Source organism: Bubalus bubalis, chromosome 10 (assembly GCF_019923935.1).
Source record: "Bubalus bubalis isolate 160015118507 breed Murrah chromosome 10, NDDB_SH_1, whole genome shotgun sequence".
NCBI classification, from domain to species: domain Eukaryota; kingdom Metazoa; phylum Chordata; class Mammalia; order Artiodactyla; family Bovidae; genus Bubalus; species Bubalus bubalis.
Genome location: NC_059166.1, coordinates 13,158,355 through 13,186,278, shown reverse-complemented (window position 1 = coordinate 13,186,278; position 27,924 = coordinate 13,158,355). Strand labels below are relative to the sequence as shown.

The window sequence follows — 27,924 nt, the reverse complement described above, 5'->3', positions numbered from 1 at the left end:
CATTCAAGTATAAACCAAGTATAATCTTGTGTTTCTGTAACTCTGAGACTAATTTTACTTTGGTTTCCCATATTTTCCTATATTTGATTTACCTTCTCTACCAATCAGATATCTATTAATATTTTATCATGGATATTTGATGTTTCTATTAAGCAAGATAACTCAGAACCCCTGTACTGTATCATTGCTTTCATTGATAAGAATAAACTTAGTCCATTGGGAGACCCTTAGTGTTTTCTGTTTCGTTTTATTATTATTGCCTGTGTGGCAGTGATTTTCAGAAATAACCTGAGGTTGACCTCATTACCAAAGATTCTAATAAGTAGCTTTTTACATTTTTAAAACAAAGATTCCATTTGTTTTTAAAACGTATTCTTCCAATCATAAGAGCACTTTGGATTAGGTGAAATAGTTAATGCAAACAAAAAATTTCTACTTCTGCTCATACTCTAAGCAGACAAAAAACATCAGCATGCACATCAAACTAGTATTTGGTCAGGTTTGGGGAAATTGCTAAATTCTAAATCTGGCTCATTTATGTCATTTTCCTGGGGTGTCATGCATCCTCTAGTTATTTGTATATCTTCATTAAAGATGCATTCTATTCAAAATGCTTCCCACATTCAATCTTGCAGTACTTCTACTTAACAATTTATTTGCATAAATTGGGTATTAGTCTTGTTACTGATTGAGGAGGGCATGGCAACCCACTCAGTGTTCCTGCCTGGAGACTCCCATGGACAGAGGAGCCTGGCGGGCTACAGTGCATGGGGCCACAAAAAGTCAGACACAACATAGCACACACACTTATTACTGATTATTCAGCTTGTCAGCATCCAGGGTATGGCCACTTCATTCATGGAGTAAGTATAACTGTCTCACACTGTCGACATAATATAAGTAGAAAAATACAGTGTGAGTCATCATCACACAGGCATGAGTCATGGGCCAAATAACCTTTCATAAAAGAAAAGAAACAGGACAGAGTAAAACTGAGCTGAGATGAACATTCCATTAACCTCATCATCTCTTTCCCTGCTTTGCTTTGTGGAAAGACTCAGTGAAGAGTCTGAAGACCTCTGATCTACCAACGTGGAAAGGCAACAGGATACAATTAACACCATGTATTGTTTAACTAGCTTACTCTGTGGAGGAAGATGTCTAAAAGGGTTTAACTTCAGTATAAAATTCTAGCAACTACAGTTTTAATTGCATACCAACTGTAAAATATTTCTCTCATTGTCTAAATAAAAAGAAGACTATAATACATGCTGTCTGCTTATTTCTGGGCTCAGTTATTAACCTTTAAGAATCTTTTCTAGGATAAAAGCCTCTTTCTCCAGCAAACACATCTTGAGACTGGGACTTAATCTAAAATCCTAAGTCCTATCATAGACCTTGTTGAAACTTCAATCCCTGTCATATTAATAAAAGCATCCTGAACCATATTTCAGACACAAGACTTTTAGCATTTTTCTTTTTTAGTTTGCAAATAAAAAATAATAATTTTTAGAAGTCAGAAAAATGAAAAGCTACCTCTTTTCCAACACACAAACACATATGTAAAACACACACACACACACAAATACGCAACCTGATTACTCAACATGTCATGGCAAACGCAAGCAAAAACTGGGTGGCTGTTTCCATAGCAATGACTTTCTGTGGTTTAACTCTGCTGGGAATTTGACCAAATCCCCAGCAGCAGGAGAAAAGCATCAGCAAACATTCTGCACCATATGGCAAATGCCAACAAATCAATGAGGGGAAAAATAGTTTTATTTTCTCTTCCTTTCTACCCAAAGGAATACCTTTGTGTGGAGCTGTTTGAAGAAGCACACAGATTTCATTGGTCACTCTGCACCTAACTCAAAATGTTAAAATACCTGGTTTCTTCCTTTGGAGATTAAAAGACCTGTTGGTACTCAGCCAGGCTCTGCAGCACACGCTTGCCCAGAATGACGTTAGACATGGACAAGAACTGCAGGCATCTTCCTGTGACTTTCAAATCATTCATCCTAAAGGAAAACTCAATTTGCAGAGTTACCTGCTGAGAATGAATGAGAATGGGATTTTATTCTTATTTGCTTCTGAAGCCATCCTCGTCCTAGGTGCTGTGTGTGTGTGCATGTGTGCAAGCTTGTTTGTGCATGCATGAAACTTTTTAGTCCTACCAATGGTCCAATGATTAAAGTAAGAGTTGATAACAGGAAAGAGTAAATATGGCCCTTTTCATTATTTTCTTTAGTTCCACCTATCCTGTATCTGGAAGGATCTTCTAAATATCACATTAGAGGCAATCTAGTTCAAGATGCTTAAATTCCCTCTTTAGTATATCTTCATAAGGCCAAAAATTGTAATCAACACATAATATGCAATTAATACCCAATGAAAATGGTTGTCTCAGAAAGAGTAAACACCTTCAGTGATGAGGAACACACTACTTTCCAAGGAACCTGTTCAGTTTTGAACAATTCTCAATGTTAAAAAGTTTCTAATGTTGAATCGAAAATTATTTCCTTTTTATGTGAACCATTGGCCTCAAAATTTACATCAATTTCGAACTTCCACAGAGGTGCAAATTAAGCCCAGCACCTTCATATGACAGCGCCTCCCCAAGCTGAGGCCAGCCTGAGTCTCCTGCCTTCTGTCCTGTACAGTCCAATATTAACCTATCTCCCCTTACTCATCAGTGGTGCTATTTCCATTCTCCCCCCTACCCAACCTCGTTCACCTCTATAAACAGGTTATTTTGGCAATAACTTTATTTACTACTGTAAAGTAGATCATTAGCATTAATTAAGGGTATCCAACAAAAATGCCATCGGATGGGGACGTCCCAGTGATTAAGACTCCAAACTTCCAATGGAGGGAGTATGGGTTTGATCCCTAAAAGTGAAAGTTTTAGTCACTCAGTTGTGTCTGACTCTTTGCGACCCCATGGACTGTAGCCCACCAGGCTCCTCTATCCATGGAACTCTCCAGGCAAGAATACTGAAATGGGTTGCCATCCCCTTCTCCAGGGGATCTTCCCAACTCAAGGATCAAATGCTGGTTTCCTGCATTGCACGTGGATTCTTTAACGTCTGAGTCACAAGTGAAGCCAGGGAAATAAGATCCCACATGCCTCAGAAGCATGGCCAGAAACTAAATAAATTAACAAAATAAAATAGCCTATTCTCAAGCTCTCCTGAAAATATAATGTCATCTGGGGCCCAGCAGGTAATTCAACTGTGTGAAGCATCTTCAGATAAGGCCATAGCGAGTGGTTAACAACTATGGTGCCTTGGAGAATGAGTTCCCAGTCTGAGAATCCAAATAAATGCTGTACACACACACACACACACACACACACACACCCCAAGGTCTGTAGAGTTCTAATCCTTGGCCTAAATTATTCTGATGTGCTGTGCTACATTAAGTCGCTTCAGTCATGTCCAAATCTGCATCCCCATGGACTGTAGCCCACCAGTCTCCTCTGTCCATGGAATTCTCCAGGGAAGAATACTGTAGTGGGGTGCATCTTCCTTCTCCAAAATTACTCTGATACAAAATATCAAATTAATAGGATACATATAAAAAATTGAGAACTTAAAGAATTTTCCCTGATGAACCTGGGAGAGGGGGCGAAGCAGTCATTTACCCCATCAGATCACCGTGGCTGGCGTTCCTGGAAATTTAGCCAGTCAACTCATCATTTTCTCATTTTTAAGTATCTTCTATCAGGTAAGCTTGTCTGACAGTGGAGAGAATAAGGCACAGACCGTCAGGAACAACCCATAATGACTGAAAACTAATCATTTTTTTAAAGTTAGTCTGGATAAAAGATAAGGACCAATTACCATGGAGTATTAAAAAGTATTAGATAGCATCACCAACTCAACAGACATGAACTTGAAGAAACTCCGGGAGACAGTGGAGGACAGTGAAGCCTGGCGTGCTGTGGTCCAAGGGGTCGCAAAGAATCAGACACGACTTGGAGACTGAACAACGACATTAAGAAGGCTCACACTCTTCATTTCTACACTCCAGTAACTCTTTCTTTTGCTAAGACTTAAAATGATCTTTTTTCTTTTTTTAACACATAAGCTGTACACTCCTTTGGTTTTAAAGTTTTAATAATGCCCTCTGAAGTACACACAGATTGCCTCTTCCTGTTAACTACATGGGCAGGCACCTCAGGAGCCAACTAGCTTAGGACCCAGCCCTTATCTGTGGTGATAGCTCGGGGAAGGTGGTTGCTCTGTGCATGTTTCGAACAAAGGAGGTGATGTCATCCACAAAATGTTGATCTAGTCACCATGAACTCCAGAGCAGAGGACATGGGACCAAACCAAACAAAAACAACCTATGGTTGATTCATGTTGAGGTTTGACAGAAAATAACAAAAATCTGTAAAGCAATTATCCTTCAAAAAATAATTAAAACAAAGAAAACTCAAACTTTATCTCAGATTGGTGAAAAGGTATCATTATTTTGTGAACACATGTCTCATAGTTGCAAGCATTTGGTTAGTGATACTTACAGTGGGCTGGGAAAGGGAATGGCAACCCACTCCAGTATTCTGGCCTAGAAAATTCCATGGACCGAGCAGGCTGGAAGGCTACAGTCTATGGGGTCCTAAAGAGTCGGACTGGAGGAGGAAATGGCAACCCACTCCAGTATTCTTGCCTGGAGAATCCCATGGACAGAGGAGCCTGGCAGGCCACAGTCTACGGGGTTGCAAGAATCAGACACAACTGTGCGACTAAGCACACACACAGTGGGTAATGAATGGCCTTGAAGCTGGAGTTTTCCACATGCAACCTCCTCTACAGAAGTAACCTCCGGACTTCGCCTCACTTGACTGTTTAATTATCGAATCATTCATGACTTCCAACATTCTTTCTATAATCCACATTAGCATTCTACATCCACATACAAATACTCATTCTCTGAAAAGAGTAAATAAATTTTAGGGCTTCCCTGGTGGCTCCGTGGCAAAGAATCTGCCCACCAATGCAGGAGACATGGGCTCAAGCCTTACTCCAGAAGGATCCCACATGCCACAGAGCAACTCAGCCCGTGAGCCACAGCTATTGAGTTGTGCTCTAGAGCCCGGGAGCCACACCTGCTGAGCCCACATGACCTAGAGCCTGTGCTCTGCAACAAGAGAAGCCTCCATATGGACAAGCCCACACACCACAGCTGGAGAGTAGCCTCAGCTCACTGCAACTAGAGAAAGCAGCCCGCATAGCAACAAAGACCCAGCACAGCCAAAAATAAATAAATAAAATTATGTTAAAAAATAATAATTTCTTGCTTTTACCTCTGTCTGTCCTCTTTGATCCAGCAGGCTTATCTGGGACGGTAAGATGGTCAACATTGCTACTCAAGGAAGAAGTGTCATCACTCGATAGAGAGTTCAAAAATCCGCTTTCTGACGCGTCAGCGTTGTTTTCTAGGGCCCCGCGGCCGTTTGCCTCTGAGGGGGCAGGTGAGAGCAACTGCACCGCACATGTCACAGACTTTCCCGTATCTTCAGTGGCAGATGAGCTGCTCACCATGTCAATCCAGGACTGTCTTTCTCTCGATATGGAGGAAGACAGACTGCTGGGAGTCTTTTTTATGTTTTCCATGGAAGAGAAGGAACGTGACGTTTCACTCAATTTGGGTGAAGACGAAGATGCCCGCTGTGCAGCCTATTTTTCACAAAGAAAACCAAAAGAGCATGAAATAAATTATGATTAAGTCAACATTCTCTACTTGTCATTTTCAATGAAGGTAGACCAGTGTTTCAAAAAGGAACCAATAATAAAAGAGTTGAAAGAAAATTAGATGGTGTTTATACCTGTGTGATAGGCATGATGATGCCATTTTCCCAAATCAATTTGTATAACTTTGAATTCATGACTCTAGGATCTGAAAAAAAATCTCTGTATCATGATTTACTCTGTTCTTCAATGCTCTCCAGATACTTAGAAGACCTCTTTGGGGAATTCTCTGGAATACTGAAGGACACTTTGAGCAAAAAGTAGATTACTGAATTTTCACTGATTGGGCAAAAACTCTTAAGAAAGGTGATTAAAAGAAAGAAAAAGCTGGAGCCAAACAGGAAGCATAATAATATGAACTGAATGGAAGACCAGTGATGTAGACAAAACACATGTATTTATACTCTCAAATGTTTTTCAGATATTCTTTAGCACATGACCAGTATCAGTTCATAACTACATAATTAGGTGAACTAATGTTAACTCATTCACTCTTCGATAATTTTAAAATGTCAATAAACTTTCTCCAAAAAAGACAAGAATACATATGCAGGGTCCTAATTCATTAAAGGAAACCAAGAACTATGAGACATGGGTTGATGATGTAGGATCTTCTGAAAGCATCTGCTGACACACAATTCAAGGGTGAATGACAACCTTGGTAACATTTTCACCAGTCTATCAATGCAACAACACCAGAGTCCTCTCTTGGGAAGGACTTCATTTATTCTGACATTTTATCTTTATCATATATTTGCATTAAAACATATGCTTTCTTTTGGAAAATGGTAATGGTAGCTATTACCTTTTGTCTTTTTGGAGCTTTTTAAATGTTCTGCATAGCAAAATAAAGATTTGGCAACTAGATGCTGGTCCTCCATTTTTAATTTTATCGTTCAATAAAAATCCAAAAGTCTAAACACCAGTGCTCTGGGGTTACCCTATATCTCCAGTGGCAGATAAGACAGAGAAGTCTGTGTTCTGGTTCTGTTTCATTACATCATTCTATGAGATACTGCTGTCAATTTCAAGCATTCAGAATTCCAAGGAAGTGGTAGGGAGGAGACTGTTAGAAGGAAGGAGCCAAAAAGCAAAGTAGGATCCTCTCCCAAAAAACTCAGAATGATTGCAACTAATTCAGGATAGTTGACTTTGCTCTAAATTAATATGTTCCCAAGAATTTTTCAGGTTCTAAGCTTTATGTTCTGATGGAAAAATCAGTAAATATCCAAAGAGTGCCTAGCTAGCTGCAAGCTAGACATGGACTGTCAAATAAGCAATAAATAAATAAGCAGCATGCATTTTTAGTCACTCAGTCATGTCTAGCTCTTTGCAACCCTTTGTACTATAGCCCGCCAGGCTCCTCTGTCCATGGAATTTTCCAAGCAAGAATAGTGGAATGGGTTTCCATTTTCTCCTCCAGGAGATCTTCCTGACATAGGGACGGAACCTGTGTCTCCTGTGTCTCCTGCATTACAGGTGGATTCTTTACCCATTGAGCCATGGCACTAAAGCATCTAGTTAATATATTAAGTGAAAATACTGGCTTAAAACTCAACATTCAAAAAATGAAGATCATGGCATCTGGTCCCATCACTTCATGGCAAATAGATGGGGAAACAATGGAAACAGTGACAGACTTTATTTTTTGGGGCTCCAAAATCACTGCAGATGGTGACTGCAGCCATGAAATTCTAAGACTCTTGCTCCTTGGAAGAAAAGCTATGACTAACCTAGACAGCATATTAAAAAACAGAGACATTACTTTGCCATCAAAGGTCTGTCTAGTCAAAGCTGTGGTTTTTCCATTAGTCATGTATGGATGTGAGAATTGGACCACAAAGAAAGCTGAGCACTGAAGAATTGATACTTTTGAACTGTGGTGTTGGAGAAGACTCTTGAGAGCCCTTGGACTTCAAGGAGATCCAACCAGTCAATTCTAAAGGAAATCTATTCTCAATATTCATTGAAGGGACTAACGCTGAAGCTGAAGCTTCAATACTTTGGCCACCTGATGTGAAGAACTGACTCATTGGAAAAGACCCTGATGCTAGGAAAGATTGATGGCAGAAAGAGAAGGAGATAACAGAGGGTGAGACAGTTGAATGGCATCACCAATTCGATGGACGTGAGTTTGAACAAGGTCTAGGAGTGGTGATGGACAGGGAAGCCTGGTGCGCTGCAGTCCATGGGGTTGCAAAGAGTCAGACTGAGCGACTGAACTGAACTGCTTGAGGATACTAATTCATCACACAGGTCTTCCTAATAGCAACATGTTTGGCATGACATGAAAACTTTCCTTTCAGGAATGTCAATGAGCTTTCAAACTGGCTGCCTTCAACCACCTAGACCACTTAGCTGGGAAATCCAAGATCTGCAGTTCACTAAAAAACAACTACAACAACAAAGGAAAACCCTAGCGATCTGAAGGAGTTAATACACCCCCCACCAAACTGTCCAAATAAATGCCAAGACTTGTTTACTCTTTAACAAGATCTGCAGAATAAATATTAACAAAAATACCCATTCAGGCCCAGTGCAGACATGGTCCCCTATTGTGAGCTATTTTACTCAAACTTGGCTTCAGTGTGATCAGTTTCCTTTCCTGAAAAGAGACCAAGCACAAGCTTTTCCTGTTGCTCCTACTGATACTACTGTAATTTGATTATAGCAAAATAAGCTATTTGTGCAAGAAGCTGTTGCTGCAGCATTTTTCATAAGCCTTTTTGAACTAAAAAACTCTGCTTAAAAGAATGAAAGACTTAAAAGACTATGTCAATGAGCATCAGAAATTTCTAGGAAATGTACTCTGTTGTGGTACTCCTCAAACACACAGCAAATGCTTCCAATCCATTTTTTTCCAGCACCATGTAGCATTTATAAAGTTGATTTTTGAACAGAGACAAGAAGGGTGAGAGACAAAAAAGAATAAGAAAAGAACTAGAAAGAAGGACAAACAAATGAGAAAACGATGATATGTACCAGGTCAGAGGGAATTTTCATTCAAAGAAAGGTTGACACAAATCTAAAGTTACCTGGAGTGCTGCCACAGAGAATCAATATGGGAATGAGCTCTGCAAACCCTGCAGTGCTAAACTCGGTTCATTATTTCTATGACTCTCTAGCTAACTATAACTACAAGTCAAACTGAGAACTTTTAGCTCACTGCCTTCTATGAACCATTCAAGTATCCATTCAAGGGCTAGCTCCTCCTGGAAGCCTTCACTGGTTGCCTCAGGGAGAGGCAGGCATCTTTGCCTGGTTCTCCCATGCTTACTTCTATTATACCAGGTGGAATATAATTTTATTTGTCAACTATTACTGTAATTGTTGAACAACTTGTTCCTCTTTTTTGGTGAGTTACTTGAGAGAAGGCTGTTTTTAATCACTTTTGCATCTCCATTTTTTGCACTTGTGCCTGACATTAATAAATTAGCAGTTGGTAGTAAACTAAAAGGGGGCTGCCCAGCTGGCTCAGCAGTAAAAAATTCACCTGTCAATGCAGGAGACTCAAGAGATGCCGTTCGATCCCTGGGTTGGGAAAACCCCCTGGAGAAGGAAATGGCAACCACTCCAGTATTCTTGTCTGGGAAATCTCATGGACAGAAGAGCCTGGCAGGCTATAATCCATGCACTCACAAAAGAGTCAGACATGACTTAGTGACCAAACAACAACAAATGAACCAATGCTACAAAGACTGGTCTAGACAGCCAGCTGTATAAGAAAAGTGCCTAGAGAAGTTCAGTCTCTTACTCAGGAGCACCCTGGAATTCTCTGTAAAGTGCTATGGATGATTTATCCTAATCCCAGGATCCAGAATTACTGCTTGCAATGCCAATATTCCCACAAATGTCTTCATAATCTCAAACAAAATTATTTTATTTATTATTGATTAATAATTGCATGCTGTTTCACTTCTTAAAGAACAATTGGGTTTTAAAATGCTATTTTTTAATGAGAAAATACAGGACATTTTTTAAATCTTAGTTTTCATGAGGAAACTATGTGCGTTATTAAATAAAATAATCAATAAGACATGTTTCTCCCCATTTTCTGTATAAGACATTTTTAATCATTGAAGAAGCTTAAGTTAAAAAGCTGATTAGCTCTAAAATTCTTTTCTTTGAATTGCTTTTAAAGCACAAGCATGACATGGCAAAAAAGAGTTTAAAATGGCCACCAAAAGCCTGTAATTAGAAAGGAGTGAGTCAGCACATAAATCTTAGGCAACTTTAGTCAAAGTACATGAAAATACAAAAGTAACGCACAAATAATTTTAAATCCACTTATTTTTCATCCAATTTTTCATCCATACTATCTCCCTTACAAACATTTCTATTATTATATATAGTACACGTAACTAAAGATCGTTTCCTTTAGTAAATAACTGTGCAAGAACTATCCTAGTAAGATTAAATTTGAATTTCTAGAACTGTTTTTACCCCTTCTTGTGTTTAATCTCTGACCTCTTCCTCTGCCTCTGCCCAATGAGCCACAATATGCAGAGTTTGTTTCTACTTATCACTTCTTTGATTTTTTTTAGTTGATTTTCCCCCATCTTTTGGATATAAAGGAACTGTACTTGTGAAAAGTGTTAAAATATAAGGACTATGATGCTAAAATAATTTCCATGAGCTGCTTAAATCTGGGATGATAATATCTTCTCAGTTTCTCTCATATCTGATCCACCAATTGGTCTTAGAACTATGTTCAAAGTCCAACCATTCCATCTCTCAACTATACCCTGACCCCAATCCTCACTTCTCACACTAGATGACTAAACACTTTTCCTTAGATTTCTTTGCTTCTGGACTTTCTCCCTATGTCACAGGTCACTCCTACATGGCAGCCTGAGTGGTCCTTTCAAAATGGACATTGATCACATCACTTCTCTGCTCAAAACACCCAAAAGCTGAGGAACTCAAAACATCAAAGTCCTTCAGTTCAGTTCAGTTCAGTCACTCAGTTGTGTCCAACTCTTTGCGACCCCATGAATCGCAACTCACCAGGCCTCCCTGTCCATCACCAACTCCCGGAGCTCACCCAGACTCACGTCCATCGAGTCAGTGATGCCATCCAGCCATCTCATCCTCTGTCGTCCCCTTCTCCTCTTGCCCCCAATCCCTCCCAGCATCAGAGTCTTTTCCAATGAGTCAACTCTTCGCATGAGGTGGCCAAAGTACTGGAGTTTCAGCTTTAGCATCAGTCCTTCCAAAGAAATCCCAGGGCTGATCTCCTTCAGAATGGTCAGCAAAGTAATGTCTGCATTTTTTAATGTGCTGTCTAGATTCGTCATAGGTTTCCTTCCAAGGAGCAAGCATCTATTAATTGCATGGCTGCAGTCACCGTCTTCAGTGGTTTTAGAGCCCAAGAAAATAAACTCTGTCACTCCTTCCACTTTTTCCCCTTCTATTTGTCATGAAGTGATGGGATGGGATGCCATGAGCTTACTTTTCTTAATGCTGAGCTTATATGATGATAGTCTTACCTAATGTTATAGTAGGAGCCCAGAGAATGCTTGTTTCAATACAAATAGACGAAAGGATGGATGTGAGACCACTAAGTTAGGTCACTGAGATGGGAGCAGTGTTTAGAATGTTATTCCAAATGTCAATCAAATGTTATTCCTTAAAGTTCTAAGTTAAGCATTGTCTGGAAGACCACTAAGGCTAACATTATTTTTCTGAAGGAATGTATTAGAAATAGATAAATGTTGAACAGTTAGATTTTATGTTCCTTAGAAACAGAATGTGTTGCTGCTGCTCACATATATCCCAGGCAGATTTTGTTTTTGTTTTCTCTTGTTTCTGAAAAGCAGACATGCTAGACACTTGGTTAAAATAACACTTAAGCTTTTTATTTAAACAGATGAAATTTTTAAGATTATGGTAACGTTTGTACAGAGCAAGAGCAAACATTGTTTTGGCTGAATCTGGCATAGGCTAGTCATGACTGAGCTATCTAAGCCTAGACAAGTAAAGAAGACAAAATAAAACCAAACTCCCAAACACCCAAATCTTTCCCAAGTTCTTGTTTTTTTTTTTTTAATTTTGTGGTAATGAACTTTCATTTTGGAATAATGAATTCATGAGTATTAAAATAATTACTATTCTAGAAAATTATTTCAAAAATGATAAAATCTTGAATTAAAATTTTAATTCTATGTCCAATCATTTTGATTTCTATAAACAGTAAGATTTCAGCACCAGACCAGTTTGGACCTATGCTTCTCATGGGTGAAGCCACATTTCACAAAGAGCATAAGGAATATTACAGGGTCTTTGAGTAAATAAGAGATTTCTGTTCATGTTTATTCTTCTTGAGAAGGCCCCACAGGATGGATAATGGAAAGGACATCCATTTATTTACAGAGAAATTAAAAAGGGAAAGCTTTTTGGCAGGCTTAAGATAGATGGGACTCTGTAGGTTTCACTTTGGAAGATCCGTTGTGAAAATCACCACCCATGATTTCTTGAAACCCACAAAACAGCAAAAAAGGAACTGACCTCATTATATTTCAAACTCATTAATTTTATATGATATAAAGTGATTTAAAAGCTCAAAGATCATTAAAAATTTGTTACAAATATTTTTCAAGTTTAATTTTTAAAAAGCGTTGTCTGGTAACTTGATGCTGCTTAAATGCTTATTCAGGCTTCCCAGGTGGCTCAGTGGTAAAGAACCCACCTGCTAGTGCAGGAGTTGTCAGATACTAGAGTTCGGTCCCTGGGTTGGGAAGATTCCCTGGAGGAGGGCATGGCCATCCACTCCAGTTTCTTTGCCTGGAGAACTGCATGAACAGAAAAGCCTGATGGGCTACAGTCCATAGGGTTGCAAAGAGTCGGACATGACCGAAGTGACTTTATCATGCATATGCTTATTCATTCATTTAATTTTTATTGAGAACCACTATCCTAAATAGTACTTGGACAGCAAAGAGGTCAAATCAGTCAATTTTAAAGGAAATCAACCCTGAATATTCACTGGAAGGACTGATGCTGAAGGTGAAGCTCCAATACTTTGGCCACCTGATGAAAAGAGCCAACTCAGTGGAAAAGACCCTGATGCCGGGAAAGATTGAGGGCAAAAGGAGAAGGGGATATCAGAGGATGAGATAGTCAGATAGCATCACTGACTGAATGAACATGAATTTGAGCAAACTCTGGGAGGTGGTGAAGGACAGGGAAGCTTGGCATGCTGCAGTCCATGGGGTCGCAAAGAGTCGGACACGACTTAGTGACTGAACAACAGTGACAAATCATCATATAATGCAAGTCAGCCACGATCCTTCATCTAAGATGACGATGCGGTTGCTTTTACATTCACCAAGAGAATTCTAGATCCCTTAAAAAGCTCTTTGTAAACTCCAATACTTTGGCCACCTGATGCAAAGAGCTGACTCATTTGAAAAGACCCTGATGCTGGGAAAGATTGCAGGAGGAGACAGAGGAGGAGAAGGGGATGACAGAGGATGAGATGGTTGGATGGCATCACTGACTCAATGGACATGAGCTTGAGTAAACCCCAGGAGTTGGTGATGGACAGGGAGGCCTGGCATGTTGCAGTCCATGGGGTCACAAAAAGTCGGACACGACTGAGTGTCTGAACTGAGCTGAATCTGTGATATAGTTTGCCATTTATAAAACTTAAAATCACAATATTTTAGAACTAAAATAATTCATATGAGATAGAGAAGGAGAGACACAGAGAGAAAGAGACAAAGACAAAAAGAAACTAAACAAAAATATAGGCTTCTCCATTAAGCCAACAAGGCTAACTTTAGAAGAGGATTCAGTCTACATCAAGGGAAAGCTAAGAATATATTAAGAAAGGCTATATTGTACATCTAGTTCAAAAATTGGTCTACATTTTACCATAGTCAACATTTAATTTTATTTATATGTTGCTTAACTTTGGCTAATCCTATTTAATAGAAATTTTAAATAAACATTCTTTCAACAAATATTTACTTCTGGTCTTGACTGCTAGCCAAATAAGTTAGAAATGTGACCATAATTCTCCACTGACAGCAAATAAAAGCAGTAGAGCTCATTATTTAAATGATATTAACACCTTTAACTCAGGAACTGGAAAAATGCAAATAAAGATTAAAAATCTTATCACACAAAATAGAAAATTCTGGCAGAAGAATTTTGGTTGGCAAAGGAGATGCTGTAACCTATGAGAACTTATAGTTACTGGAGTCTATGGATGGACGAGTGTCATGGTACTGTGGAAAAGCCTTATACTATAAAGCTATAGGGGGCTTCCCAGGCGGCGCTAGTGGTAAAGAATCCCCCTGCCAACGTAAGAGATGTGGGTTCTGTCCCTAGGTCAGAAGATCCCCTGGAGAAGGAAATGGCAACCCACTCCAGTATTCTTGCCTGGAGAATTCTATGGACAGAGGAGCCTGGTGGGCTACAGTCCATGGGGTCATAAAGAGTCAGACACGACTGAGTGACTAACACTTTCACTTTCATAGTCTTAATGTCCATCAATAACCTGAACTTACACCAGATGCTTCTAAAGTTTCGAATCAAACGTGGACTGCTCTCTGGTGAACATACCAAATCATTCTACAGGCAGATTTAATGCGCTAACCCCACTCCTGGCTTCCAGCTCGCTTTCTGATTCTAAATTTCTCTTCATGGTCTTGCCTTCACCCCCTTTACATTCATTTTACATCACTACAGGGCCTGCACCTAGGAAAGGCATTTTCAATTCTTTCTGAGAACAAGTAGGGTATAAATAAATGTTATAAAATAAATCTTTGCCAGCATCGGCCTATTACCTAGAAGCCCTCTGCTTCAGCATGAATCCTCTGGGCACAATACACTTGGTCACAAACAAATGCACCAAATTTGTCATACCAGTGGGTTGCTATGGCACCCTGGGAATTGTGCTTGCTTTTTGGAAATACCTTTATTTAGCCTGCTCTAAAAACGTATCAGTCAAGGTAGTTTCTACCCAGTTGGAAGGAATGACATCCATACGTTTGATCGATGAGCAACAGGCTAATTTGGTACCTACCGAAGGAGAGAGACTTTCTGCAGAGTGATGAAGGGGTGGCGTCTGGACCGCTATTTCAGGATCTTCCTGTTCACTCTCACTGTAGCATTCTAGAACAAAAAGGAAAATGCTGAATGTTTCAACGCTGTCATCACTTATTCCATAATGCATGAGCAGAGGTTTTTTCCCATCTGGCTATTGCAATTCCAATCCAATTCAGAAAGTCCTCATCTAGTGGGCCACCTGATACATAAGAGTTTCTCTCTGTTAGGGTTTCTGCCCTCAAAGAGTGTCCACTAGGCAGAAGAGGACTAATCATAGCTCAGGGAAAATAAAACTAATTCCTCAAAAGAGCTGTGAGTCATACACTAAGGGAGTATAAAATCAGCAGTGATTAACTTTGAGCATAGAAATCTTAATGAGCTGAAAATGGCAGGATAAGTAAACCACCAATAATGCACACAGAGTAATGTGAGTCCCAGGCGCCAAGTATTCCGAGTTCCCTAAGGGACAGGGTGGAAAACAAAGCTGAAAGGTTGCTTGATGCCATATCACAAAGGCCTTACATAACAGGATAAGGAGGAGGGTTTTCTGTAGTTATTTTTGTGCTCACAATCTATAAAATACTTCAAATATACCATGAGAATTTATTTTATGGAAAAGAGGACCAAGGAGATGGTTAAGACACTGATTTCACACTATCATATTATACTTCTTTATTCTAAAACAAGTTGTCACTTTTCCATTTCTAAATTTAATATATTATGATTTTGCTCTCCAAAGAAATAACTCCCTACTTCTAACTCCTGAGTTTTATGTGGTCTGGGCATTTCAGAAATAGTGTCAGCTCTGTGACCCAGACACATAAAGACATCTTTCTTCTCAATATTAAGGAGCAACTGCATCATTAAGAAGAATTAGACTCCTGGAGCTTTTGAACACTGAAAGCTATAGACTGAGCTAAAAAGATGGCCTTTGTCCCAGTCTGACATTCAGGCTCCTGGTGCAAACTTAGGGTAATTAGTCTTGGCACACACCTGGTGAAAATACTAAAATATCAGAGAGGAAAGAGTGGGCTGAAAGTTATCTGCCTAGAGATCACGATGAGATCACACCGATGAGTAAGAATTCAGTAAGTGGGGCAATAAAACATTTGCATTGGCAATTGACTGCAATCTCCATGAAGCCTACAGCTGCTAATGTGTGGGTGAAGTGTGAAAAGCATTCTTAGCCAGCCTGGGAGGCTCTATTCCATGTTGGTGAGCCAGTGTGATTATGTCTGTCTCTACATATTTTCAGATAATTTTAAATAACAAGGTATGTTTCATTAGAACAAGGCTCTACATAGAATTTGACTTTGTATTTTCACCCTATTCTCAGATGCTTGTTAAAGTTTCAGAAATTGAAAATAGAACATACCTTCATCCTTTGAAGTGGATTCAGGATGGATTTCAGCTAATCCCAATTTGTTTAACCACCTAAAATTCAAATAGAAAATAGACGTTTGACCAGGGAGATTGGTCCCTCACCTATTCACCCTTACCCTAGACCCCAGAGGAAGGTCTTGTATCAGACTTCATAACGAAATTAATCGTAGTGCTATATCAGTATAAATGTTTTCAGAAATAGCCTAAACATGTGTTATGGAAACCTAAGACCACTGGTTTCACACTATGGTCCGCGTTGTAAGCAATATGATACGAAATGAGGATAAGAAATGAGGTGGCCCATTATACAGCTAGTTAAAGTGGGTAACCACATTAGATATTCTAAATATACAAACAAATATACATTTTGTAATTGCATATTTGAAATTCTTTCACAACCATCAAAATGAATTTCATAACTTGAACTTTAAAGTTCTCTTTAATTCTTAAAATGTAAGCTTACTTCACAAAAAGTGATGATGATCTATTTTTAAACCATGATCTTTATATCAATAAGGAAAAAGATCTGGCCAGAGTTTCACAGTTATTCCTAAGCTGGGGAAATTTTCAATTTCTTGAAAAATTTTATATAAGGCAAAATTGACAATGTCTCATTTTCCATTGACTTACCATTATTGGCAATGAATTTCAACTACACATCCATAATAAAAATAGAACTAGACAAACCTGAGGGAATGAATGCAAATGTGGCTTATGACTTCAGGCCAAGGGTTCAGTTAGAAATTTATTTTAATACACATATTTTTAAAACACATAAAATGCATCTATTTCATATGTTCCTAGCTATATAACCTATTTGGACTGCAAGGAGATCCAACCAGTTCATTCTAAAGGAGATCAGTCCTGGGTGTTCATTGGAAGGACTGATGCTAAAGCTGAAACTCCAATACTTTGGCCACCCCATGTGAAGAGTTGACTCATTGGAAAAGGCTCTGATGCTGGGAGGGATTGGGGGCAGGAGGAGAAGGGGACGACAGAGGATCAGATGGCTGGATGGCATCACCAACTCGATGGACATGAGTTTGAGTGAAGTCTGGGAGTTGGTGATGGACAGGGAGGCCTGGCGTGCTGCAATTCATGGGGTCACAAAGAGTTGGACATGACTGAGCGACTGAACTGAACTGATATAACCTATTTAAAGGAAAAATATTATTTTGGGACAGTGATAATCTAAATGACCTATTTCCCATTTCTTTATACTTTTCTTTATTTTAAAAACATATTCCATAATACATATTAATCTTTTTTTGAAAAATAAGTAGCTGAAGTCAACTATCAACAAAATGATGATAATAATGCTATGCACTTATTGACTCACTTCATGTTTTATTTTTGCTAGTCCAATAATGTGTCATAAACTATCCAGCTACATCCCCACCAAAGCATAAACACTGCATATTCCCAAATCTGCAATTGTCAACAAATTAGGAATCTTTACCCAGCCCTCAAATAAAATAGAACTTTCTATAAGAAGCAAGATGAGTTTCAGCCTCATTTAGGAAGTCCCCTTTTGTATCATGATAAACACGTGTCTCTAAGTGGCCACTTAAAACTAGACCAAGACCCAAGCCCAGATCATGCCAGAGGAACTGAAAAATGTTCATCAAGACTCAACTGCAAAATAAACAAAACAAAGAAATGGAAAATGACAAAAGCTACAAATGGCTAATAAATATAAGGGAAAATTCTCAGCCTCAATAATATTTTAGAAAATGCATATTCAAGCACAAGCAAATATTGTTCACCCTGAGACTGGCAAAATTTTTAAATATTGCTAATTTCTAGATTTCAAGATAAACAGTCTCATCCTTTGTTGAGTTGACCCTGAAAAACTGGTACAGTCAATATCAAGCAGTTAATTTGATGATACTACCTGACCTGCCTCTTGAGAAACCTATATGCAGGTCAGGAAGCAACAGTTAGAACTGGACATGGAACAACAGACTGGTTCCAAATAGGAAAAGGAGTACATCAAGGTTGTATATTGTAACCCTGCTTGTTTAACTTCTATGCAGAGTACATCATGAGAAACGCTGGGCTGGAAGAAGCACAAGCTGGAATCAAGATTGCCAGGAGAAATATCAATAACCTCAGATATGCAGATGACACCACCCTTATGGCAGAAAGTGAAGAGGAACTAAAAAGCCTCTTGATGAAAGTGAAAGAAGAGAGTGAAAAAGTTGGCTTAAAGCTCAACATTCAGAAAACTAAGATCATGGCATCTGGTCCCATCACTTCATGGCAAATAGATGGGGAAACAGTGGAAACAGTGTCAGACTTTATTTTTCTGGGCTCCAAAATCACTACAGATGGTGACGGCAGCCATGAAATTAAAAGACACTTACTCCTTGGAAGGAAAGTTATGACCAACCTAGATAGCATACTGAAAAGCAGAGACATTACTTTGCCTCCATCTAGTCAAGGCTATGGTTTTTCCTGTGGTCATGTATGTGAGAGTTGAACTGTGAAGAAGGCTGAGCGCTGAAGAATTGATGCTTTTGAACTGTGGTGTTGGAGAAGACTCTTGATAGTCCCTTGGACTGCAAGGAGATCCAGCCAGTCCATCCTAAAGAAGATCAGTCCTGGTTGTTCATTGGAAGGACTGATGCTGAAGCTGAAACTCCAATACTTTGGCCACCTCATGTGAAGAGTTGACTCACTGGAAAAGACCCTGATGCTGGGAGGGGCTGGGGGCAGGAAGAGAAGGGGACAACAGAGGATGAGATGGCTGGATGGCATCACTGACTCAATGGACATGAGTTTGAGTGAAGTCCGGGAGTTGGTGATGGACAGGGAGGCCTGGCGTTCTATGATTCATGGGGTTGCAAACAGTCGGACACGACTGAACGACTGAACTGAACTGAACTGAATTCAAAATATATTCATTCCCCTTCACCAAATAATTCTAATTCTAAATATCTATCCTTCAAAACACATCTTCATGTATATAAGAAATATGGAAGAATATTAATTCGATAGGCTTGCAATGACAAAAAAAAATGGATACAACAGAATTGTCCATTAACAGAAAAATGGATGAAGTATGGTACCAATTCCATCAGTACCGTGTTATAAAGAAACTAATAAAAAGACTGCGGTTGGGTGAGGGAGCCTTGTCATGACCTGGAAAAATCCTAACATACTGTTAAGGAAAAAAAACAAATACAAAACAAAGTGTTTATCCTGATTCAATGTGCTTCCTTTTTAAATTAATTTTCATTGTAATTGCTTTACAATGTTGTGTTGGTTTCTGCTGTATAGCAAAGTGAATCAGCTATACAGACACGTATCCCCTCTTTTTTGTATTTCCTTCCCGTTTAGGTCACCAGAGATCACTGAATAGAGTTCCCTGTACTATACGGTAGGTTCTCAGTAGTTACCTACTTTATACATAGTAGTGTATTCATATCATCAATGTGCTTCTAAAACTATGTGTAGGACTTGATTTGCAAAGCAAAGCATCAGAGAGGATATAGTCTTATTGTGAAAAGTGGCTTAATGTTAGGGAGAGAAGTTAAATTGGGAAGTAAAGTTGGGGAGATGGGAGGTTTTTCATTTTTCTTCTATATTACAAGATTTTTTTTACAAGAATGTGTTTTACAAATTACTCAACTAAACGCTTAAAAATACATTTTTAAAAACTGATCAGGCAAAGCACAATGAATTTAATGGGTAACTAATCCCTAGTTTATTCCTGATTTCATAATTTTATAATTGCATTTGACTCTCCCCCCCCCAAAAAAAGCATCTCAAAGTGAAATAGACAAAATTCTTTTTTTTAACATATCAATGCAAAAAAAAAAAAAAAAGATGAATTGAGAATGCCTGAATCAAGAAAAGACATTCCTAAGTTCCTTTCCAGAAATGAGCAGAACAGAAGAATACTGACAGTAAAGAAAAGATTCCTTTCAGCCCTCACTCAAAACTCTTCTCCCTGTAATTGACACTATCAGTTACTTGCTGGGAAAACTCGTGACTGTTCAGAATCTTGTTTGTTTTCTTTCTAGAACCCACAGGCTTGGAGTACCTTCTTTGCTAAGAACTTTTTTTTTTTTTAAACATCTAGGCAGTAGAAAACTTTCTATTTGTAGCTAAATAGATAGATGCAAAAAGACTTATATTTATATAAAAGAAGACGACAGATGTTTCCTGGGAGTTTGTTGTATGTTAACTTGCTGTGAATGTGTGCGTTGAAGAAGTACAAGTGTTAAGAAATTGATGTACAAAATGAGAACATTCTTCCCACAAACACTGCCTGAGAAAGGCAGCTACCACCAGGCTTTGTTTAGAAACCAACTTTTACATTACCCTTAATTACTCACCCCTGCACTTGTAAATTGAGGGTCCCTGCAGAACACACAGTGTTAAACTTAATTACCTTTTCCTTCATGAGAAACGTCACCACCCAAAAAGGCAGTTTCTCAAGGAGGGGAACTTCTAAAACAGGCCCCGTCTCTCCAAATACCACTCCCTTGTTCCCCAGCACCTCTGCGTCTCACTGATACCCAGAGGCATTATGTCCTGGCTCCAACACGCCTCATCAGTAAGAAAGGAAAGGAAGTTCTTCAGTGGCTACTGAAGAGCAAATCTTTAAACATCCTCTGCCTAGTCTTGTGGGAGAAGGAGGAGGTTAACTAGCAATCCCAAAGGGATTCTGCATTGTTAGCTACTAGAAAAAATCATCTTCAGAATAATAAAGCTTGCTGCTGCTGCTAAGTCACTTCAGTCGTGTCTGACTCTGTGCGACCCCATAGAAAGCAGCCCACCAGGCTCCCCCGTCCCTGGGATTCTTCAGGCAAGAACACTGGAGTGGGTTGCCATTGTCCTTCTCCAATGCGTGAAAGTGAAAAGTGAAAGTGAAGTCACTTAGTCGTGTCTGACTCATAGCGAACCCAGGTTTGCAGTTTACCAGGCTCCTCCATCCATGGGGTTTTCCAGGCAAGAGTATCGGAGTGGGGTGCCATTGCCTTCTCCAAATAAAGCTTAATAATGATATTATAAATAAAAAATTATGATACATTCAGGCATAGACAAAATGAGCCATTTACTTATGAGTGGCCAGATAAACAATTTTTGTGTATAAAGGTCACTGAGAGATTCAAAAATATGGGGCCAGGACACCTCACACTCAAATTTCAATTTATAATCTTATTTGTAAGCTGGAAAGATAAATGCTAAAATAACCTCAAGTAACACAGATCTTCACAGCATAGAAAGGCCCAAAGACTTTGGCTTTGATAACTGTGAAAGGCTTAGACTTAATAGTCAAATAGGCAGAGTGTGTAGCTAATGCTCATATAACTGTATTCCCCATTAGATAGATCACTTCAAAGGGAAGATGAATGGACCAGATATGTAAGCAAAACTGGAGTAGTGGGTGAGCAAGAGCTAAATAACTCTGATGTGTGATTGAGAGAGCAAATTTGCCTGAAATAGAGGAGTTTCAGATAATCTTGTAAGGGTCTCACACTTTTAAAATGGGTTTCACCATGTAGCTAGAGAAATTCTCTAGGTAACAAAAGACTTTGTAGTCATTGTTTTCCTGGTATAGTCGGTCTTACTCTCCCCCTTGTTGGAGTGAACAGAACTACTTTGAAAGAACCAGCCCTGGGATGAACAGAAAAGATACAGAATGGAAGAAAGCTGGAGATACAGGAAGTTCGTGGGAGAAGCTAGGTACTGGCAAGAGCCTATGGGGATGCGGAGAGGTGGCTGACGGGCAGCTCTATTTCACCACCAGTAAAGCTTAAAAAGGGCTTCCCTCGTGGCCCAGAAAGTAAGGAGTCCAACTGCAATGCAAGAGACCTGGGTTTGATCCCTGAGTCAGGAAGATTCACTGGAGAAAGGAATGGCTACCTACTTCAGTATTCTTGACTAGAGAATTCCGTGGGCAGACAGCCTGGTGGGTTACAGTCCATGGGGTCACAAAGAGTTGGACACAACTGAGCAACTGAACTGAACTTTGCTAATCAATAGGATTTAGAGTTACCAATGCAAATAAAAAGAGAAATAAAGAACTTTGACTGTCAAGTTTTTCATCTTCTCCTTTTGTGTTGTTGTTCAGTCTTCTAAGTTATAGCTGACTTTTTGTGACACCAGGTTATAGCACGCCAAGGCTTCCCTGTTCTGCACTATCTCTCGGAGTTTGCTCAAACTCATGTCCATTGAGTCAGTGATGCTATCTAACCATCTCATCCTCCTTTTGTGTATCTGCTCCTATTTTTCTCAGATGCTTGAGAAAGTCAGAGGGAAAAGCTAAAATCAAAAGAGGATAGAAACTATTTCTTCCTTTGTCCAAGGAAATAAAAGACTCGTTTGGAAGACTCGATTGCCAATACCTTGCTTTGTTATTTCTAACACAGGGTTTCCTAACTTTGTGCTAAAAAGCCATTCTGCCCTCATTTGAAGGTTTGTAATGGGAAGGTAAATCTAGGGAACAGATGGAATGATTCTAGTGACAAAGAGCTTCTGTGAGGATACAGAGTAAGGTGCTCTGTGTGTGTGCGTGTGTGTGTGTGTGTGTGTGTGTGTGCATGCGTGTGTGTACTCTTGCTCATGCGTGCTTAGTGAAAAGCAGTTTTTTTCTTTTCTTTAAGTTTCTTGAGCAACAGGCAAAAAAGAAATTACACAGAGCAAATGGATAAAGTCATTATGTCTAAATTAATAGATATAATTAGATACAAAAATATAAATAGGTTAAACAATAAGCTCTATGAATGGAGATATTAAATCTGTATTCTTCATTTTTAATGCCCAGGATCTATCACCAGGGAGTACATCATAGATAATCCATACACATATTTTTAATTAATTAACTGAAAGCAACAAAACATTGACAATTCTGAGAATAGGACTTATTAAACAGAACGCCCTCCAATGCCACAAGCACCTCAAATATATATAGTTTCATTCAAATAAGACCCACTGGGATCACACTGTAATCTAAACCAGCAGGGGATGTTGCAAGGCAGGCAGTGCTCTACCAGGGTATTCCAATTAACCTGAGCAAACAGGAAATGAAGTTAGTGATATAGATTTTTATATTAAAGGTACTCTGAACAAAGACGTGCTGCAAAATGTTCAGGATAGAACATGGAGAGATGATAAACATGAGTCACCATGACAATCACACAGCACATACGAAGTCCTGCAGAGAGTTTCCATGTAGAATTCTGAAAGCTGTGGGACCTGTAACACAATTCTTGCAGGCTTTTCTCCCTGTGATGCTAATTCTCACTTTCACATTTTCTTACAATGTCGTCTGTCTTTTCCTTTCTCAGTCTAGTGTCTGAGTGCTTCCCTTAGAAGAACCCTACTACTTCTTCCTAAAACAGCCATTTTGATCTGTGTAGTGCTCCAAAATGCTTCCAAACACTAGGAAAGAAAGCAGAAAGACTTTATAACCGCTAAGGAGTTTAGGTTGTAAAGCAGCAGAAATAAATGAAATGCACATATGCTTAAAATCCAGACACTTAACCAAAATAATCTATATAGATTATATCGAGTGATTTTTCTCTACTTACAGGTTCATTTCCTGCACATTCTCAGCAGCGAAATAAAAGGTCTTGATCTGTGGATGACTGATCTTAAAAGCACTTGGAAGGGGAAAAGCACAGACACATGAGAAGTTAGAAATTAGTACAGTCAACAATGCAGTCAACAGTAAAACAGTCAACTATATATATGGTAAGTTTATCTGATTTCTTTATTAATTTACAAAAGCAGAATTTTTAATTAAATATCTATTGTCTAATCTCTATTACATGTAGGGAGCAGAGGGTGAATTCATCATGTCAGGACTTTCAGACCAGGACTTAGTCTTGACTAATCAATAGTCTGTTCTTAAAACATATGAACATATTCTTTTATTTTCAATTGCTATTTGTTATAGAGACAATAAACTAAAATATAAAGTGGTAGATGTGCAACTTCAAAGTACCCAGATCAACTCCAACAAGCAAAGTATTTAAATTCAGATACAATAACTGCATTTATAGAAAAATAATTAAGTATAAAATTTCTATACTCTGACAACACATCAAAAACATTAACCAAGCTATCCTCTATTGGTAAAGAAAAAATACGAGGCAGATTTTTGAGTTTAAAAGAAAAGTATAAAAACATTGACGATAACAAAGTATTTCCTCTTTACCATTTAGACAGGAAGTCCCGCAGTGTGGACCAGAGTTTTTGTACGTGACCAGTTTGGTCAAAACCACAAGAATCGACGCAACCTCATGCATCACTAGGTACTTTCTGACACAGCTACATCACAAGGGCACAGACTTAAAACTCACAACAGGTTAATTTTTTTTTTTTTTTAATAATCAGTTGCTGCTACTAGAAACACAGGTCAATAGGGAACTGCCCTTTTCTAACAAAACAGGAAGTGATGTCAAAAGCAGAACAAAGAATAAGTAAAAGATGAAAAAGACACATATACAAAATGAAGATGGATCCTGTTATGGGAAGAGCACTTGACTGGGAGTCTGGAGAGTTGATCTAGGCTGGGGACTCTGGCTCCCATTGCTTATCAAATCTCTTAGACTTTAAGTGTATCAGGGTGCAATCCCCAAGTCTAAGACAACTCAGAGAATTCAATTTCAGAATGCTACTGACAATTTCATGAACTAAGAAAAAGAAACGGGTCTCATATCATATCTGCTGCTCTTGTGAGTCCTATTTAACTAGCCATTCTCTTTACAAGGACACATTCTTGACATCTGATCACCCTGCCAGTCCTGGTTGGTGGCTCGTTTCTCATTGGATCATGGACATGGTCATTAGCAGCATGCCCTGCCAGGGCTCCATGGGGTTTTAAAAACCATCTGCTTCACAAAGTGAAATTCCAGAAAACAAGAGGTTAAAGCTTATATTACTGTTTGGTGTACCAAACCATAAAGTAAAAATTTTTAGACATTTGAATATCATCATCATGAACTTCTAAACCACCATATCACCTGAGGAGCTTATAAAAAGGCTGTTATCTTGGCCCCATTATTTTGTGGGAAATGATAGACAACTTACTGCTTTTTCTTGCATTCAGACGCTTTCTCTACTGTGAAATCAGGCAGGTTAACAAATCCATCAGCTTTTTCTGCCTGAAATAAACACACACCACAAATAGGAATAAATGCATCAATCCTAGCAGTTCGTTTATTGAGATTATATGTTAAACAGGGACAGAACAAGTGAAATGGAGGAGGATCAAAAGATACTTCTCTGAATCAGCATTGGACTTCCCCCGGACATACATTTTATAAGAGAAATTAATATTCTTCTAACAAAGCATCCAGAATCTTCTCTGAGAAGTAACATGACACAGTTTAGGGACAGCCAACCTGTGGCACAAGTAAGACCCACCCAACCCCTTCTTGTCTGTCTTTCTAGAAACCATCAGAGCTAACTGATCAGAGCTCCACTTCCCCTTGAGCCCATGGCCATCTTCAGGATCTTTCTCATCCTACTTCTCTAGTGAGCTGCAAGTGTCTAAGATGGAACCTAATTAGCATCACAGAGAGTCATTAACAGCATGCCCTATTACATGATGAACAGAGGCCTGATTTTGGAGTTAATTAAAATTGAGGTTCATATCATGGATCCACCACTTACTGGTTGTTTTAGGATTTAAATAAGCTCGGAAAAATAAAACACTTAACAGATACTCAACAAACATTATTTTCTCTCTCAAGTTTAGTAAGTTCCCAGAGGGTTAAATCACAGAGCCATGTCTTGGAAAACTCAGTTCCATAATCAATTCCTCGAGTTCTTTCTATAAAGGAAAGAGTGCACAGGAAAATGATACTTTTAAGGACATAAAACGAATGCCACTTTAAAACACCATTTAGAGAAAAATGGATACAGGTATATGTATGGCTGAGTTGCTCTGCTGAGCATCTGAAAATATCACAACATTGTTAATCGATTATACCCCAATGCAAAATAGAATGTTTTTTAAAAAGTGCATGTCAGTGTTTCAACTATAAATATTAAAAATCTTCTCAACAAATAATAAAAGATGTTGGGCATTTCAGCAACTTAACCTAATTTATTCCAACCATTATTTAAAATCTAGTGAGTTTTGTACTTTACCTGATTCATTATGAAAGTTTTATATAAAAACTATGAGACTTCAAGATAAAAGATTAAACAATACCAAACATTTCACAGGGAATATAATCATTGCTCTGCCTCTAAAAAATTTCTTAGCCTTTATGAATAAAATTTAACTGAACCACAGGAGGCTAGATTGCTTGTCACAGATAGAACTCAAATCTTCCATCTACACTAATGTCTCTGAATGGAGAAATACAGTCCACAACATTAAACGTAGGTGAGTCTAGGATATCCCTGGCAGTCCAGTGGTTAAGACTCCAAGTTCCCAACGCAGGGGGCATGGGTGGGAGAACTAAGATTCCACATGCTGCACCGCATGGCCAGAAAAACAAAGCAAAACATAAATGATTCAGTGGTTATTAGAGGATATGTAAAAATTGGTTTTGAAAACACAATTAAAGGCAGCTAGTTGTTAGGTCAGCACCTTGAGTGCTCATAGTTCATGCTTTCATCTGTGCTTCTTTCCCTTATCACCAACTAGGGTATAACTTGCACTCTTTCTTCAGAAAAATTAAACTGTGAAACTTCCAATCTTAGGTCTGTTCTGTCTGTTCTCTCCTACGTGCACCAACTTAGCCAGACTCTTCGCTCGAAGATCTTTCTTCTTATAAAACTCAAAACTCAATTCAAAGGATACTTCCTTCTTTAAAAGTTATGTTTTTCCAATTAGACTTATTTATTTTTGGATGGGCTATTTAATCACTGGAAGATGGTTTCACCAATCCTATCTAAAGAGAATGTAAAGCATTTGAAGAGATTCAACTTTCTCTACAATGCACAATGCTTTTTTGTGGACTCTCAGTTAGCATTATATAAAAGTATACTATTTTTCATTTATTTAATTGAAGTATAATTGATTTATTTACAATATTGTGTTCCTTTCTGCTGTATAGCTAAGTGATTCAGCTATTCAGCTATTCAGCTTTTCCACTATGGTTCATCACAGAATATTGAACATAGTTCCCTGTGCTATATAGTAGGATCTCGCCATTTATCCATTCTATATAATAAAAGTTTGCATCTGCCATCCCAAACTCCTAACCAACCCTCCCTCACCCATACTAAAAATTAGAGTTTTTAAAAAAATTACATTAGGCTCCAGAAATTCCACTCTTATATACCCCAAAAGAAGTGAAAACAGGTGCTCAAATAAATACATGCGTGTTCACAGCAGCATTATTTCACAATAGTCAAAAAGCGGAAACAGTCTAAGTGTCCAGCAACAGAGGAACAGACAGTGGCCTATCCATACAATGGAATATTATTCTGTCATAAAAAACGAAGGAAGTACTGATAAATACTCTAATGTGGATGAACCTTGAGAACATTATATAAAGGAAAAGAAGTGACACAAAACACTATATATTGCATAATTTCATTTATGTGAAATAGCCAAAATAGATAAATCCATAGAAACAGAAGACAGATTAGTGGTTGTCAGGGGCCATGAGCAGGAGGGGATAGGGAGCAACTGCTTAATGGGCGTGAGTTTTCCTTTGGGTTGTTGAAAATGTTTTAGAACTAGATAGAGGAAGTGGCTGCACCTTGTGAGGGTACTAAATACCACTGAATTACTCATTTAAGAATGGGTAATCTC

At 38.6% G+C, this 27,924-nt stretch overlaps 2 protein-coding genes across 5 annotated transcripts in view; one reads left to right on the top strand and one right to left on the bottom strand.

The window, feature by feature from the left end:
- Window positions 1–27,924, bottom strand: part of IPCEF1 (interaction protein for cytohesin exchange factors 1) — a 167,928-nt gene that overhangs the window by 17,372 nt on the left and 122,632 nt on the right. For all 4 annotated transcript variants that reach the window (XM_025294344.3, XM_025294347.3, XM_006074356.4 and 1 more), the window contains 5 exons: window positions 25,239–25,312; window positions 23,735–23,806; window positions 16,183–16,241; window positions 14,785–14,873; window positions 5,309–5,681 (listed from right to left, as the gene is read on the bottom strand). In XM_025294344.3, coding sequence (XP_025150129.1) covers window positions 5,309–5,681; window positions 14,785–14,873; window positions 16,183–16,241; window positions 23,735–23,806; window positions 25,239–25,312 — 667 coding nt within the window. The remainder of the gene's footprint in view (window positions 1–5,308; window positions 5,682–14,784; window positions 14,874–16,182; window positions 16,242–23,734; window positions 23,807–25,238; window positions 25,313–27,924) is intronic.
- Window positions 1–27,924, top strand: part of OPRM1 (opioid receptor mu 1) — a 161,656-nt gene that overhangs the window by 105,593 nt on the left and 28,139 nt on the right. The window lies entirely within an intron of this gene.